This window comes from Pleuronectes platessa, chromosome 4 (assembly GCF_947347685.1).
Source record: "Pleuronectes platessa chromosome 4, fPlePla1.1, whole genome shotgun sequence".
Taxonomy (NCBI): Eukaryota; Metazoa; Chordata; class Actinopteri; order Pleuronectiformes; family Pleuronectidae; genus Pleuronectes; species Pleuronectes platessa.
The window spans coordinates 28,252,827-28,268,792 of record NC_070629.1 but is presented as its reverse complement, the minus strand read 5'-3'; the positions used below and the strand labels follow the sequence as shown (position 1 = coordinate 28,268,792).

Below are 15,966 nucleotides of genomic sequence, written 5' to 3'. Positions count from 1 at the left end.
GACGGTGAATACCTGAAACACACAAAGACCCTCCTCTCGCTCGGCCCTCTTGGTATTTCCTGGCCCCGGCCTCCGAGCTGTAGGCACCTAATTACCTCACAGGAGAAGTTGAGCCAGAGTTTGGTTCAACGCCTCAAAGTGCGGCCGCTCAACCCCGAGAAACAGCGAGACACATCCGCTCGTATAAAAAAATAACAGGAAACCAAACACAACACAATAAGGAACGTTTTAGCTGCACATTCCTGCCCCAGCCAGGCAAACAGGGGCTGGACCGGGGGAGCAGAGCAGCTCACTGGGATCTGTGGGCTTCTCCTAGAAAGTCACATGACCGTGCCAGTCGCCGCTGCCAAATTCAACAACTTAACTTTGCACATGACGATGCAGACTGGGGAGGGGGGGGGGGGGGGGGTGTTTGGGCTTCTTCTGCAAACAGAGACGCAGTTTGACCAACTCTGCCCAGTTTGGTCCTTTTCTCATGGAGGGTGTTGAAAAACACTCGGGGGTCAAAGGCTAGTAAACCAGAATGTGTTTCATTTAATAAACTAGAAAAGATTTGATCAGAAGGAAAAGGTAGTAAACAAACTATTTGGGTTTTACAAAAAATGTGGTTGTTTCAAACACCCCGATCTGTCACAGCTGAAAAAAAAACTTATAAGTGACCCATTGGAAAGTTTTCTACAAACATGAGGTTCAATGAAAAATGTTTACTTTTTCATTAGAGAAAACAAGGGCACTTCAACAATATAATTGTTAGGGTTATAGTTATAACAATATGAAATACACTGTAGTGATAGATGATAGCTCTAGAAAAAGGGGCTATGAACCAACAAAAGCACACTCTAAGTGACGGTGGATGTAAATGGGCCTTGAACTCATCCTTCGCGGTGTCAGTTTGTGCAGATGTGCCCAGCAATGTGTTGTGTGTCCCCCCCCCCCGGCTGCAGACGCACACAGCTCAGCTCCAGACAACGAACCGGTCCCTGAACAACGAGGCTCAGTCACGCTCAAACAAACCAGAACCACTTCAATTCATCAACCTCTGTTGTGTGAGGACAGAACGAGTCCAGAGCCGTGAGTAAAACCAACAATCACCCCGTTGAGTTCACGCCTCCACTGGAACACACCCAGTGTGTGTGTGTGAGTACAGCACGGTTTCCACCGACACCACAGGATTGTGACTGAACAGAACCACAGGGGATTTCAAACTTCAGCCGGGTTCGTCTCCGCTGCAGAAACCAAACGGCTCCAGTGGGTTTGAACGAGCTGCTGGGAGTCGACCTGTGAGACTGGTCTGCTCCCAGTGACGTTTGAGTGCAGGTAGTTTGTCAGGCTACAACAACACTGGATCCTACACTTCCCATAATGCAACTCAACCACGTTATTCAACACTTCATATTACAGATGTTACAGTGAAGTTCCAGTGACCACCTTGTCAGTCACCGTGACCTTCGACCTCCAACATCTATCCAGTTCATCTGTGAGTACAAGTGAACGTCTGCACCACACTTGAATAAATCCACCTCAGGGTGTTCTTGATGGTTTCGTGTTCACAAGACTGGGACGGAACCTGAAAACATTCTGCCACCAGTCACCGGCTTGAGGAGTTAAAGAGTTTCAAAGCTCAAACAACACTGATTCCATCTTCACGTGTTATTTCCCTCAGACGTGACAAACCGCACCCGAGTCATATCCTCTAAAATCAAACTGGTATTTCACAGGCTGAACAGAAAACTACATGCATTAGATACTACTCCTTACAACTGGGAGTGTTCTGGCTTCAAATACCAACATCACAGATTCAGATAAATGGACGACGGCATCATCTCAACGACCTGAACAACAACTGAACAGTTTCTTCATATTGGTGAAATTCTTCCTGTGCAGCAGGTGAACACTGGAGGGAAGCTATTTTTATAGTTTGAAAAAGGGGGGGGGGGGGGGGGGGGGGTAGCACAGCATTCCTATGATTTGTGTTTCTCTTCACGTTCAGTTAAAAATCTGATAATAAAAAAACTCTCTGCTTTGTTTCTTTGAAGGGAATCTGCACATTCCTCCCTCTCCCCCCCCCCCCCGGACACTTAGAAGGTGTGGTGTCAGAGTCGGATGCCGGCGTGCAGACAGACGCTGAGGTCGGTGTGCGGGCGTCCTGCGGGTCCTGCGTGCTGTGCATTCCTGGAGGGATTTGGAAGCGAAGGAGCATCACTCTCTCCTGTTAGTCAGCCCAGGAATGTGAGCCGGCTGCAGGTGTGTGCTCGGCGCTGCGCCTCCTCGGCCGACAGCGCTGGTTTCACACCGCGGCGAGGACGGCTTCTCTGCGTGTGAACGCACACGCAGAGGTTGTTTCTGTCCACCAGAAGCTAATGTTTAACATTCCTGCACGTGTGTGTGAGAGTCACGAGGAGAATATGAATGCAGTACAAAATAAACGAATTGGACTGTTAAAATACATCATTTTAGTATTTTAAGTAATTTCTACTACATAAAATTTGACTACAATATTAACGACTGACTTTATCTGACATTGATTCAAGATTCTTATTGTCAAATCCACAATAATAACATTAAGCAGTCGCTGGCAATGAAATGCTTGAGTCACAGGCTCTCTTCTAGCAATGCTCAAGTAATAACAACCCCAAAAAATACTATAGAAATACTATAAAACAGAATAAAATAGAATATCAAAATGTAAAATAGAAAATAATATATATATATATATATGTTTACAGATATTGTGCATCATATCGAGTGTTCTTTAAGAATCCAACATCTCAGCAGATACCAAACTCTTAGAAGACACTAGTCGACAAACAGAAAGACAACAAGATCAGACAGCTTTTGACGATAAAGGCCGACACCGATCTTGATTGGCTGTAATAAAGCATAAATGATACGCCACGTCCTGCTTCCTGCCTTCTCTACCCAGGCTCCACCCTCGCCTGACTGTTGTGATTGGTCTGACCCAGACAATAACCCTGCTGCGTTCTTCATATGTGAAAGACAAACGCCGGAAAAACGTCCAGATGCAATTTTGAGTTCACGTTTGAAAACAGAGATTCATGGGACCATGGGAATCTTCCTTTTTCTCAAATTTGATGCAAGAATGAAGAGCTTTCACTTCTCTGTGTTGTCCAGACAGAAACTGATATTATGCAGCGGCCGAGCATCTAAATATAAATGTCTGACATGCACCTGTAAGTGGACACCTCACACTCCACATTTAGTCCCATTGTATCCCCCGGCCTGCTCCGGTTTATTTAGCCTGGATGAGCACATCTCACTCCTGAGGCAGCCAGGGATCACTTGACACGTGGGGATGCATTTACCGACAGTGAACCAGAGGGAAACCAAACTGTCACCACGTTGGTCCAACTTTCCCCAACACATCAGTCCCACTGGTTAGAACACAGTCATGTTGATTGACAGGGGAACAAGGAAACTGTGAAATACAAACTGATATTGAAAGAGAACAGGACTTCCTTACCTAAAACACATGATACAGCAAATACACACACCCACAGTAAAAAACGGGCATAATGAAATAAAGCAACATAAAGGGGTTTGTTACCTGGGCCATTGCCATTCACGTGCATGGTTTGAGCCATGGCTGCAGCTGCGCGCTCTCAGTCCCACAACAAGACCTACTGCGGTCATGCAACTGCCATGCATCAAGTCCAGATTACCATGCAACCTGCAAACTGAGACAAAACACACAGAGGACACATTTACTCACACGAGACACGTCAGTGGTGAGAGTCAGAGGTAAAACATGCAAGCAAGAATCTATTTATGTCAAAAGGGCTGCAGGTCGTGATTATTTTCATGCTTCCTCAAATGATAAATTATTTAATCTATGAAATGTCAAAGAACTCCGGTGACATCTTAGTTTCTGTTAAGGATCATATGGGGGAAAAGGCAGCAATTCCCAAACACTCTAAAAAATATGCTTTAAGTGAGCATTCAGGGTTTGAACTTTAAAAAACAGGCAATTTTAAAACCAAATATAAATTACAAACATTATTATTTGAACAAATGGTCAACGAATACAATTAATTTCCCTCTCCAACCATAATGACAACCTGAAATAAAAACTCAACCTGCTAACGGAACACAGACTTAAGGCGATTTGAGAATTGCTCCCCCTACAGGTGAAATGCATCTACGTCTTTACCAAATCATAATTAATCTGGAAATGTCCTTCAGATAATTAACCCGGTCCCCATCTCACCAGCTTTTAGGCAAAAGCAGGTCTGAGCTTCACTATAAATGTCCCAGCAGCACTCTGTGTTCATTCCCAAGACGATTTTAAAGTTGTTATTTTAAAAAGGTATAGAAATCTAAATCGTGTTGTTTTAAAAAGTCACATTTCCCTGAATTTGACAGAACAAGACGAGTCTCCATCCGACGCGTCTTTAGAGTTCCGTCAGACAACAGCCTCCCTTTGTGAAAGCTGAAGCCCACTTAATGTGAGCGAAGGCGCTGACCTCTGCTTCTTTTTCCACAGGTGTGTTTGCATCTGACATTTATGAACATAGAGAGGTCCTGTGTGCTCGGGTCTGCTCGGGATCAATGGAAACATTATGAGCGGGAACAAAAGAGCTGCTCTGTCCGACGCGAGGGGAGAACGTGGACGGAGAGGCCACAGATCTGTGAGAAGCATCTGGGAGGGAGAAGAGGCCGACACAAGGCTCTAATAGTTTCACAAAGAATATTTACAGCCAGAAGATGTCAGGGCCACATTTACCTGCCCCCCCCCCCCTTTTTAAAAACATGATAACTGATCTCTGATCTGAGGCGAATGAAATCGAGGCCCCCTTATAGCCCTTTTCCTCCGAGGCAGTTCAAGAGCTGCTTGGAAGCCAGTGCAGAACCTCAAACCAGTTCTTTGAGTTTCGACAGCCCAGTAAGTGTCAGACTGGTTCTTGAGAGGTTTGCATGTTGACACAACTCCTTTTGACCTTGGACTTTTAACGGGGTCAAGGTTTTGACCTTTTAAGAGAAGCAGAGCCGACTGCAGATCGATAACAGTCGTCAGATCCAATCCAGGGACCTGACGAGTCACAGAGGCAACATCTGAAAGGTCAATCTCTCTCTCTCTCTCTCTCCTGCTGCACACGTGAAGCCTTGTTTACAGAACGCACCCAAATAAAGAGGCCCAGCGAAGTCATTAAGCTGACGAGTCTAAATCCTGACCGTCCGTCATCCAGAGGAACTGTTATAGACGTGACACAGAGAGGAGAGACACGAGGCAGCCGGCAGACACCGAGCTCCTCCAACACCCAAATAAACTGCAGCCACGTTTCAAGGGGACGGTGACATCATGAGATGTTCTCCCTCATATTTAAAATCAAACACTATGGAAAAGAAACTCGGTAAATTAGTGCAACCGTCGTTTCGATGTGAATTGTATTCACAGACGATTCAGGGAACACAGAAATGAAAAGATGCGGCTTCTCAAGCGGAAGATTATGAGCATCGGAGCTTATTAACCCCTTAATGCCTGAATTAATTTAGAATTATATTTAAAAAAATATTATTTGTGTTTTTGGCTGTCATACAGATGTTAAATTAATTGGAGATTGTTAATTTCAATATAGCAATTAGTGACATTAGGCATAATGCGGCATAACCTTAATTTAACAAATTTTGGTATGTAGATTATTATATTGATTCTGCTTTTGCTTGAAATTGAATAACAACATATGTTTCTTTACAATAATTGCTGTTCCATCATCACAGTATTTAAAATACAGCTTAATACCTCAAAATAACTTTGCTGCACAGTCCCAAGGGGCTAGTATATATTTTCCACTCCGACCACTAGATGCTTCCAATACCTTCCTTGGTATGTGTAGTATTTGCACCATCAGGCACAATCGTCACCTCAGCAGCATTAAGACCGGAATGGGGTTTGAGGCAAATTCGTGACATTCGTCCACAAGGGGTTAAAGTTGAACGAATAAGTACATAAGGGTAACTTACTGATTATCTCTGATGTTTGTTATTTAACGACTAATAGAACGAACATTTGTGACAACGGTTGAAGCTGGAGTTAAAAGTTAAAGTTGCTGATTCGCTGCACAGATTTTGTGGAGAGAAGATAAAAGAAGAAGCACAGAGAGAAGCCGGCTTTTAAAAAATCATCCAAAAGCAACTTTCCTAAATATCTTCAATCTACAAATGACCAACTCCATGCAGCAAAAAAAATAAATGAATAAAAAAACACATCAGACTGACCCAACATGTCCCAAGTTTCCTGTTCCATCGGCTGTCAGAGAACAAACCTGAAGGAGGGAGCCGGAGAGCCTCAGACTTAGGATGATCAGATAATTCAGATTCACTCAGCAGGAGCAAAGAAAACACAAACACAATATGGATTCTGTTCTTCCTCCTCATAACCAGCATCCAATAAATCATTAAGTTTGCTAAGAGACGAACAGATGAAGTGTGCAAAACCAAGATATGACTGTAACTTCAGTTTTTGCCCATTTAAGTGTCTCCACCTTTTATTTATCACAAGCTCACAAAGAGGGAAATATTAAAATAAAGCTGGTCCATCCAAGTATTGTTCGGCTGGAATGGGGAATTCATATTTTATATTTATGGACATCTTCATTCATCCAGTGAACTTTTCTGCACATCTTTGCCTATATGACCAGAAAAGTCTTGATTTTGACATTGTACACAACATGTTGGAACCAGAAACACAGGATATGATGCCGCTGGCGACTCCATAGGGTTAAAATTATTATGGTTATGATTCGTACAGTATCTGTGGCGATATATAGAATCACATGAGGGATTAAAGCATTAACTAAAACCGTGGGAACCTCCAGAAAAAGTTTAAAGTGTGATCAACTCGCACTGAAGCTCAAAGTGGTTTGAACAGATTTTCAGGAGTGAAGAAACGACCTCACTCTCCTGCTCAAGGTTTTAAAAATACTTTACTGAACCTTTTCTGCTTCATATCAACATAAGAACCAATAAACAACACAGGTCTGAGACACGCTGATGTTTCAACATTTCTATCAACATTTCTATCTCAGCCTGTTGCATAACGGCTCTGTTAAACTGCCTGGACTCACTTGAAAGAAAACGTTTGGAAAAGATTTAAACGTCACATGCAAGAGCTCCTGTTTTCAACTTATCACTTTCAATTTCTACACTTTTTAATCCCACACGTGTTTGAGGGAATTGATTCCAACACATCTCGGTCTACACTGAAAACATGTTGTTGTGGCGTGTGTGTGTGTGTGGGGGGGGGGGGGGACGCTGCAGGTCGGAGCCTGCAGGATCTGATGCATGCACCGACAGCACAGACACACTAACAGCTACCAGGCTACAGACATGTTTGGTTGTTGCACATTAACCTTCATCAAAAAACCACAGTCGAGAGGTCTTTTGTTCTCACAATCAAATCACGCAGCTTACCTGTAATTTTCATTCTAACTTCCTCCCACTGCACGCAGGTAGCAAACACACAACCGAGTCCACAAGCCGCCCGACAACGCGCCTATACCAAGCGAGCCTCCGAGTCGGGGGGGGGATAAGTTTCACGGCTAAGATTAGACGACTTCCTCAGATGACAGCCAACCGATCCGTGTCCTATAAGAGGAAGCAGGACTTTCCGGCTGTTTGGGCAGAACCGACCCCTGCACGGGGCCTCCAGGTGAAACGCATGGTGCGCTAATGTGGTTGACAACCTCCGGTCACTCTTCTGCCCCGCTGACCTTCAAGTCGCGGCTGAAACGCAGCTAATGAGCTCGACCAGCATGGAAAATCCGTCAGCACTCGGTTACTGATTAACCAGCGTTTCTCTTCAGTCCTCAGCAAGTGGAGGTGAAGACAGAGAGTCAACAAAAAGACAAAATCACAAAGTCTTATCCGTGCTGAGGTCGTCCAGCACGGAGCCCACTTTCTATTCAACCTGTAATGTTCAAAACAATATTAAAACTCATAGTTAGGAGGCATCAAAGAGAGCTAACGTCAAACAACTGAAACTTTCCACCTCAACTAACAATTACCTTCATTATGGATTCATCTGTTGAATAATGTATTTTGTGTTGCCCTCACAAAAGGACAATTGTGTTAAAAATTGAACAACTCAAATGTCACTCAGGAGAGCACAAGGCTCAACTGTCACTTAAATTCAAGCTGCAACAAGTTCCACACTCGCATCAGGCCTCGAAATATGAAACACTCAAACCCTGGATGTGCCACTTGGTCTGAATCTGATTTATGGGTTCTTCCCTGACCCGGAATCAATCGCTTCCTTCTACCAAAGGTTCTTGGTAATCTGTCCGACAGCTTTTTGCATAATCTTGCTTACAAACAAACAACCAAACCAAACAGGGGTGAAAACATAACCTCCTGGGCAGAGACTATAAAAGAACCACATAATAAAACATTCAGAAAACACGACAGTAGATACGGCAGACCAGTTTGAGTAACTAGGTTTTCAGCTGCTTTTTACCAGCGATCTCTATTGGAAGTGTGTTCCAGTGTTTGAGCCACGACTTCAAATACACAGTCACCTTGTGTTTTGACCTGAGTGACCCGAGTTCGGAGCAGAGATGTAAACATTGACACGAGTCCTGAGCTTTTCTGGGAAGCGAATGTAAAGAGGACGGTTGTAATTGAGTTTTTGTCACAAATGGCAAAATATTCAGGACAAAGAAAAGCAACTGTTGATTGTTATTATATATGTGCTAGAATAAAACAATTTGGATTTGGAACTGGCTAAAAGAAACAACTTCCAAAAGCCCAAACCTTCCAAGTGTGACATCCTTCTACTCATTGCTTATTGACTGAAGCACCACTGCAGTTTGTATTTCTGCTTTCTAGTATCGAAGGATTCACTCAGCTCAGAAGGTCGCTGGTCTACAGTCAGTGTATCCTCACGACCTTTAAGAGTGATCTGAAGCTTTTATAAAATTGATCTTTCCATTGAATCTGAACCCACACAAGCTAAAGAGAACATGACTCACCTGGACGTCCTCCACGCGGAGCCGAGCAAACAGATTTATAAACTCGAGTGGGGCTCGCGAGCTCTCGGGTAGAGAAGTAAAAAGAAAAAGAGAAAACACAAAAGCGCCACGACATCAGCCGACACACAAACCAGAACAACTTGTTTGGTTTCCTCCTCAGCTGCTACACAAATATGAAACACGCACGTATGGACTCCGGTGACAGATGGAGGCGTGTGGCTGTGGTTAGAAGAAACCTGCCTATGGGATTATTGTGATATGAGACACTTCACGTGCAAGAGGAACAAAAGCAGAAGCAAACTATCGGACGCTTTTTAAGAACTGCACAAATTACAGGGGACGGCTAGAACAAGTGGTTAGAATTTAAACTTTCAAATCAAATAATAGATTCTCATGAATGAATAGGAAATAAAAACACCTTCTGGATTCTGGAAAAATTCATAGATCGTCAATAAATACAAATACAAGGCCGAGCGGAAATAATTGGCTAATCGATCAATTATTAAACAGAGAGAAAATTATTTGACAATAAGTTTTTTAACCTACAAATCACTTGAAATCTGTTTCAGAGCATAAATGTCAAATAGTTTAGTGAAGCAAATATCTCTGGATTGTGGAAAACAACATTAACAGCATCATCTTTCATTTATGGTTAATAATAACTCAAATTATGGAGGTAAAAACACTAGGTGAACTAATTTGTGAGAGTGTTTGACCGATCTGACAGATAATTGGTTCATTCTGCCAATAATTCTTCTATCAATTAATTCACTGTATTGCCAGTAAAATGTCAGAAAATAGCAAAAGTCCTTTATAACTTAATCCCACGTGTAACAAAGAAGTATCTGACATTTCTGTTGCTCAACTTATTCATTAATATTCGATTGTTGCAGCTCTAGTTTCTAAAAATTGCATCATTTTAATCTTCTTAGCTGTAAAATTGTTAAATCAAGTGATTTAATGGTCCAGTGTGATCTGTCCTAACGTGTCAAAGTGCACAGAGGCGTCATTTCACCAAAACAAAAGTTAGAAATGTTGATAATTCAAGTGGAAAACGTCATTTTCATATACCAGGTTTCCAAAATCATGTACCAAAGACAAAAGAGGTGAAACTGAATTGAGTAATATGCTTCTTCTAAGTCGAACTTCAGTTTAGTCCAGATAAATATTCAGATTCAGGGGCCACGTGAAAAGCTTCACCTGAGTGAAGAGGAGCTTAAAGGTCAGAGAAGTGAAACTGGAGCTTGTTAAACTATTGTGTCCAACCTGCACTGACACAGACCGACACCTCCAGAGTGTCTAGACCCGTTTGTTTGTGTGTTATAAACTGACCGACTTTAGAAACAACACTATTGAAGTCCTGCTGGTGTGTTGTGCGACAGTTCACGCTTTCCACTGCAACTTTTGTCAACAGGAAACAGTTTGAAAAGTTAAGGAGGCTGTAAAGGAAGCCAACCCGCTGCACTGAATATTCATCAGGCTTGTTTTTCCCCTAATAAAAAAAGAAGAGGTTTTCAGCTTTAATGGAGGGAAAAGGCCTGGAGACAAACTGGGATAATTTTGATTCAGAGCACCAGTAAGGGCCCAGGGACGTTTATACAGGAATGAGTTGTGCAGCAGCATTTTTATCTCTCTGTGGATAATAGATACGAGTGTGGACAGGAGTCTTTCTGCGATATTAACCATATTATTTAGAGAATAGTCTGAATACACAGCGTTTTTGGATCGTCTCAACCGGAATAAGGTCACATTCAGAATAAAAACTTATCAAATTAAAACCTGTGGAGTATTCAGACCTTAGTTAAAAGGTTTTAATCACATTTTAGCTTCACATTCTTTTCAGCATTTTGCAACATGCACATGCGACAGTCACCAGCTGCCTGAGGACCTGAGCCCCGGGTCAGAGCAGAAACTAGATGGAAATATGACGAGGAGGAGAAGCTTTTGCAAAATTTATAACAAAACAAACAAGAACAGTTCAGGTTTTAAAATATAATATTAATGGAATATTCAATAAGAATCTCAACATCCTGATGGGAGTAATGTCTCCTTCAGAACAGGCTCAGTAGTCACTGTGTGTGTGTGTGTAGCAGCAGAACAAGCAGTAGCTACTTGTCGTCTCAGCTCAGCATCTGGACCTTGTTAAAGAAACTCTTTGAAGCTTCGGAGGAGCAGCTTCTGTGTCGGCTGTGGAGAAGACGCGGAGCAGCCGACGTGCACGGCCGCTTGGCAGCGTGCCGGCCGCGGGTTCTGACCCAGGCTCACGCTGTCCGCTGGGTTCGTTTCCCCTTTGAAGCTCTGCATGGGCCCGCTGGGTTCAACTCAGGGAGAGCTCGCCTCCGAGCCTTTCAATTATCCCAGCGAGGACGGAGAGACTCAGGAGGAATGAAAGGATTTTGTCTTCTGCTTTATGAGTTTACAGTCGGGAGGGTGGCATGCTCTCTGCTAAAGTCACAGGCTCACAGGAGGAAAGGAAAAAAGCTTCCAACTACATCCCAGAGGATTCAAATAAAAACTTTTTCTGAAGCAAGACAATAGTTCCTGCGTAGACAATGAAGATTAAAGTTGAAGGGAATGCGTGAAAAGAGGAAACAGCCATGCTAACAGCTCTAGGAGACGGTTACACACTCAGCCAACACAATGACAATGTTGTTGTTTAAGCAGATATTATATTAACCATCTTATTTTATGACAACAACTGCCAATTCGTCCCTCGGACAATACAATGTCTCTAGTGTTGCAGGTGTTTTTGCTGCACTTCTATCAAACAGTGACTTGTCGGCACAGTAACTGACAAACGATGAACACAACACGTGAAAAGCCTCCATGCAAAACACTCAAAACAACAACAACAGTACCTTTATCCTTCATTTCTCTTTCTGACCACTTCCACCTGAATGTATCTCTCTCTCAGGAAAACTCAGACGCTTGTTATTTCAAGGTTGAAAATGTCAGAATCAGAGTTTGTGATCATAAAACTTCTGCTTTGTGGAGCACGGATTTGAAAAATGACAGAGAATCAGAATTGAAGCATCTGCGAGACACATGCAGAGACAAACCTAAAGCATATGAGGCTCTTTAGAAATTCCACAGGAGTTGAAATGCTTTGCAAACGTGGTGGAGGCAGGATTGAAAGAATGTGAACTCCACAGTCTGAGAGTTTGTTTTTAAAGGAACTTCAAGACGGGAATAAATGTTCTTGACTTACGCTTCTGCCCCTAGAGCCAGGAAGCCACATTTCAGAGAGGTGTCTTCCATTGTCTCCATTTTAAGAATGTGCGTTATCAGGTTCGACCATTTATCTTGACAGCTGCTCTTCAGAGGTTCAGTGTCACCTCTTAAGAAGACTGTCAAAATACAAATAAACCTCTGTGTGTAACTGCGTGTGTCTGTGTTCCAGGATCCACCTCCAGTCTATCCTCAGCTCGGTTTGGACGAATTGAAAGGAAGAATTCTCTAATATTAATAAAAGGAGAAAGGGATATTGAAAACAAATCAAACATCAGATCTCAGGCTGCTAAATTCCAGAGTGTATATTGGGAATGATTACCCCGACATGATTTATTCTGTTGGATTAATATCTGTCAGATGCAATCCACCTCTGTGCTCCACTTTTAAAATTACGACATTCTAGATACAGAAACATGCTACAACTCGTGTCTCTGTCAAGTTGCCACCAGTTTGTTACTGGTTCAAATCAGATTATGTTTCCTGTTTTAACCTTTCCTTTAAAAACAACCTGCATTTAAAAGCTTTACTGTGCACAGACATCGTTAATCTGCTCGCTGCTGCAAACTGTTGTCCTGAGCAGTGGTTTAGTCCAGGACACTCAAACTTAACCCTGCTGACAACACTGCCCCCTAGAGGACACACATGATTCAGACCCACAGAGCATTAGAGGACAACAAACCTCAGACTGAACTCAATTCACTGTGAAATCACCCAAAGAACACTTACTTCATCTTTACGGCCAAATCCAGAAGGGCACTGCAGATTTTATAGATTATTTTCATTTATTAAGGTTTAATTCAGAGGAAAAAACTGCTTAAATAAGCTACATTTTACTCCTGCATTTCCACGTCCATCTTTCTGCACCTTCAAAGAAGTTTAAATCTCACCCTGTGTTTCCTGCAGCGTCTCTATCCGACAGAGAGTTGAAGTTTGAGCCGGTTCCCAAACAGCAGCCGAGTCGGAGATGCACAGAAACACACTCGTCCCTCGGCCTCGCTCCACCATCCTCGTTCTGTCACCCCTCTCTCTTTGTCCTCCCTCTCTCCCCGAATCAGCCTCGGTCATCCTCCCTTCACACATCCCTCTCTCCCTCCCCCCCCCCACACACGCCCTGCTCTATTCAGCCTGCACTTGACCAAGGACAGGCTGGAGCCACGTATTTGTTTAGCTCTTGAGTGGAGTCATGAGAGTGGAGAGGAGCCTCGGGCTGGCGAATACCACACAGAGCCCGGCGAAGGGAACCCTGGATGAGGCACCGCACGAACTCCACAGAGAGCAAGTCGAAAGTTTGTCAAGTCAAACAAAACTCCAATATTTAATCCTCCTAAATACTGGCAGCATTTTCAACATGTCCACACCCAAGGAGATTTGGTTTTTACAAATATATAAAACAGAAAAAAGCAGAAATATATTTTTTACCCGTGGAAAAGTTACTTATCAAACTTGTTGCTGATTATTGTTATGCTGATATTATTATATAAGACGAATCAAGTCCAGTATCTGTATCTAGGACCTCATAACAGTCCAGCTTTTATGATTGGCTGCACCGGTAACACCATATTTAACTTAAGTCGCTTTTATACATTTTCATTTTAGTGCCACGGCTGCAGCAGTCCACCAATTAATCAATTAGTAGAATAGATAATAAACTTAGCAGCAATTTTACTGATGCTTTCTGTCAAGCACATACTGCGAAATTGATAAAGTTCATTGTATTATTACGAATAATTGGAAAAAGGAAAACTTGGCAAACTTAATAAACTTTTGAAATTAGTTTTTGTTGCAGCCCTAATCTAATTTTGATGGAGTGATAAGAGTAAATAAAACAGGAGAGACTTGTTCTTCGGTTTATTTCCTTCATCACATTCTCAAAACCCAGCTTAGCCTCAAACGGCCTGTGTCTGCACACTGTAGCTCCGGAGACACTCCCCGAGCTTTCACTCCCGCTGTCAGCTCGCTCAAAGAGGCATTGTGGGAGAAATTCCCCGTCTTAAGTGCTCCCATGTTTGCTTTTGTGGCGAGTGAGCCCACGCTGCTGACCTCTGCGAGACGGACCAATGAGATCCTCTGCTGCCCTTCTCCCTCTGACAGCGGCCGGACAAAGAAGAACAAGCTAATTAAACTCATCACAGGCCGGAGGAGGGAGGAGCAGCTCTTCCACTGAACTGAGCTGAGCCTGTTAAGAGAAGCAGCTTTGAAAAGAAACTACAGACTTGTGAGGAAAAGTTTCCTGATTGACAGGTAGGTGTCAGAAACAGAAACCTCCTGCTGGTGGAGCAGATCACTTCTCCAGGATCAAACCTGGAGGCTCTTGATTAGACGTTTATCTTCAGAGCAACACAAACACTCGAGCTGTTGGACCAGCGATGGTGCTAATGAGTCACGCTACACTGGATTACAGCCAGGAGGTGACGGAGGGGTTCCACTGATGTATGGGTCCCATAATGATCACGTGAGGGGAGAGGACACTGGGTTAACTGGGGGGACTAGGCTACAAAGACTCATGAGTCTGCATCCATTTGTACTACATTCTTATCAAGTAGTTTCATAGTGCAACCTTACAGTATCATAAAGAGAAACATCTTCTTCTTCAAGCACACATCCTCCACATACTAATGGTGCAGACATCGGGGGGGCACTTCAGGGTTCAGTGTCTTGCCCAAGGACACTTCAGCACACAGACTGGAGGAGCGTGGGATTTGAACTGCAGATCTTCTAAATCGGTGGACAACCGCCGCTCCCCCCGACCAGAGGTCAAGGACACAGATTAGGATTGAGGCCCAAAAAATGTTTAGGCCATCCCTAGTGTGTGTGTTGGTGTGTGTGTGTGTGTCCCTGTGTGTGTGTGTGTGTGTGTGTGTGTGTCTCGATTCTGTTTTCGTTTCACTGTAGGAACTTTTAAAAGATCACTCAGTTTAAGGCAACTGATGTTTGCAGAAGGAGTTTAAAAAAAAAAAAGGTCGAGAGATAAAGACGTGATGGTTTTCAAGGTCTAATAAAACCAACCTTCACCTTCACACACACTCATTTCTTTACTTTCATTTATCTTTTTTTTTTTTCCATTTAACTGTTTAAACACTCTTCTCAAACTGACCTATTGTTTCAAATCGTGAGCAGTGGCCTTTTCCCTCCACATTTCATTTTCAAAGCAGAACCAGGACAGTTTCAAAATCAATCAGCACTCCCTCCAGAGCCAGGTTTTCCTCTCTAGGGGGCTTCAGTCCCAGCTGTGCCATGGTTCAGGTCCTGGGAACTAAAAGGTCGGCCGAGCATCACCGGAGAGCTGGAGAGACGCCTGCCGGCTTCAGGGGCCGCTCCACCACAAGATGAGAACAGGCTCTGGTAGATGAGATGCTTTCAAACCAAACCTGAACTATTTAAAATCAGTTTGAAGTCAGATTGCTCAGATTCTGTAGATCAGTGTGCAAACAGAGGGCAGCGACTGACTGTGGGACCAACAGGTGGCCGAGCAGCTTGTGTTCCTCAGTCTCAGGCTTCACATTTTAATCAGAAATCAAATTCCTGCCGCGTTCATAACTGAGCCTCTCACACAAAGACCAGCAGGTGAACTTCCTGGTGTTGCTCTCTGATGCGAACGGGCTTTTATACTTTAATTATTATGCAATTACTTCCTGCTACTGCATTTGTCATGTGGTGGTTTCTGTGATAAAGACCTAAAAAACAAAAAGGACAGTGATGCACATGTCCATCTGTTGAGCAGCTCGTCCCCAGCTGGTCCCCCGACGCCCGG

General features: G+C 43.4%; 1 protein-coding gene across 3 annotated transcripts in view; it reads right to left on the bottom strand.

The window, feature by feature from the left end:
* The window catches only part of kank1a (KN motif and ankyrin repeat domains 1a), a 46,460-nt gene that overhangs the window by 15,988 nt on the left and 14,506 nt on the right, over window positions 1-15,966 (bottom strand). For 2 of the 3 annotated variants that reach the window (XM_053420583.1, XM_053420584.1), the window contains exon 2: window positions 3,566-3,695. In XM_053420583.1, coding sequence (XP_053276558.1) covers window positions 3,566-3,602 — 37 coding nt within the window. In that variant the 5' untranslated portion in view covers window positions 3,603-3,695. Of the gene's footprint in view, window positions 1-3,565; window positions 3,696-8,984; window positions 9,141-15,966 lie in introns of those variants that run through there. The other variant, XM_053420582.1, reaches the window with a different exon arrangement.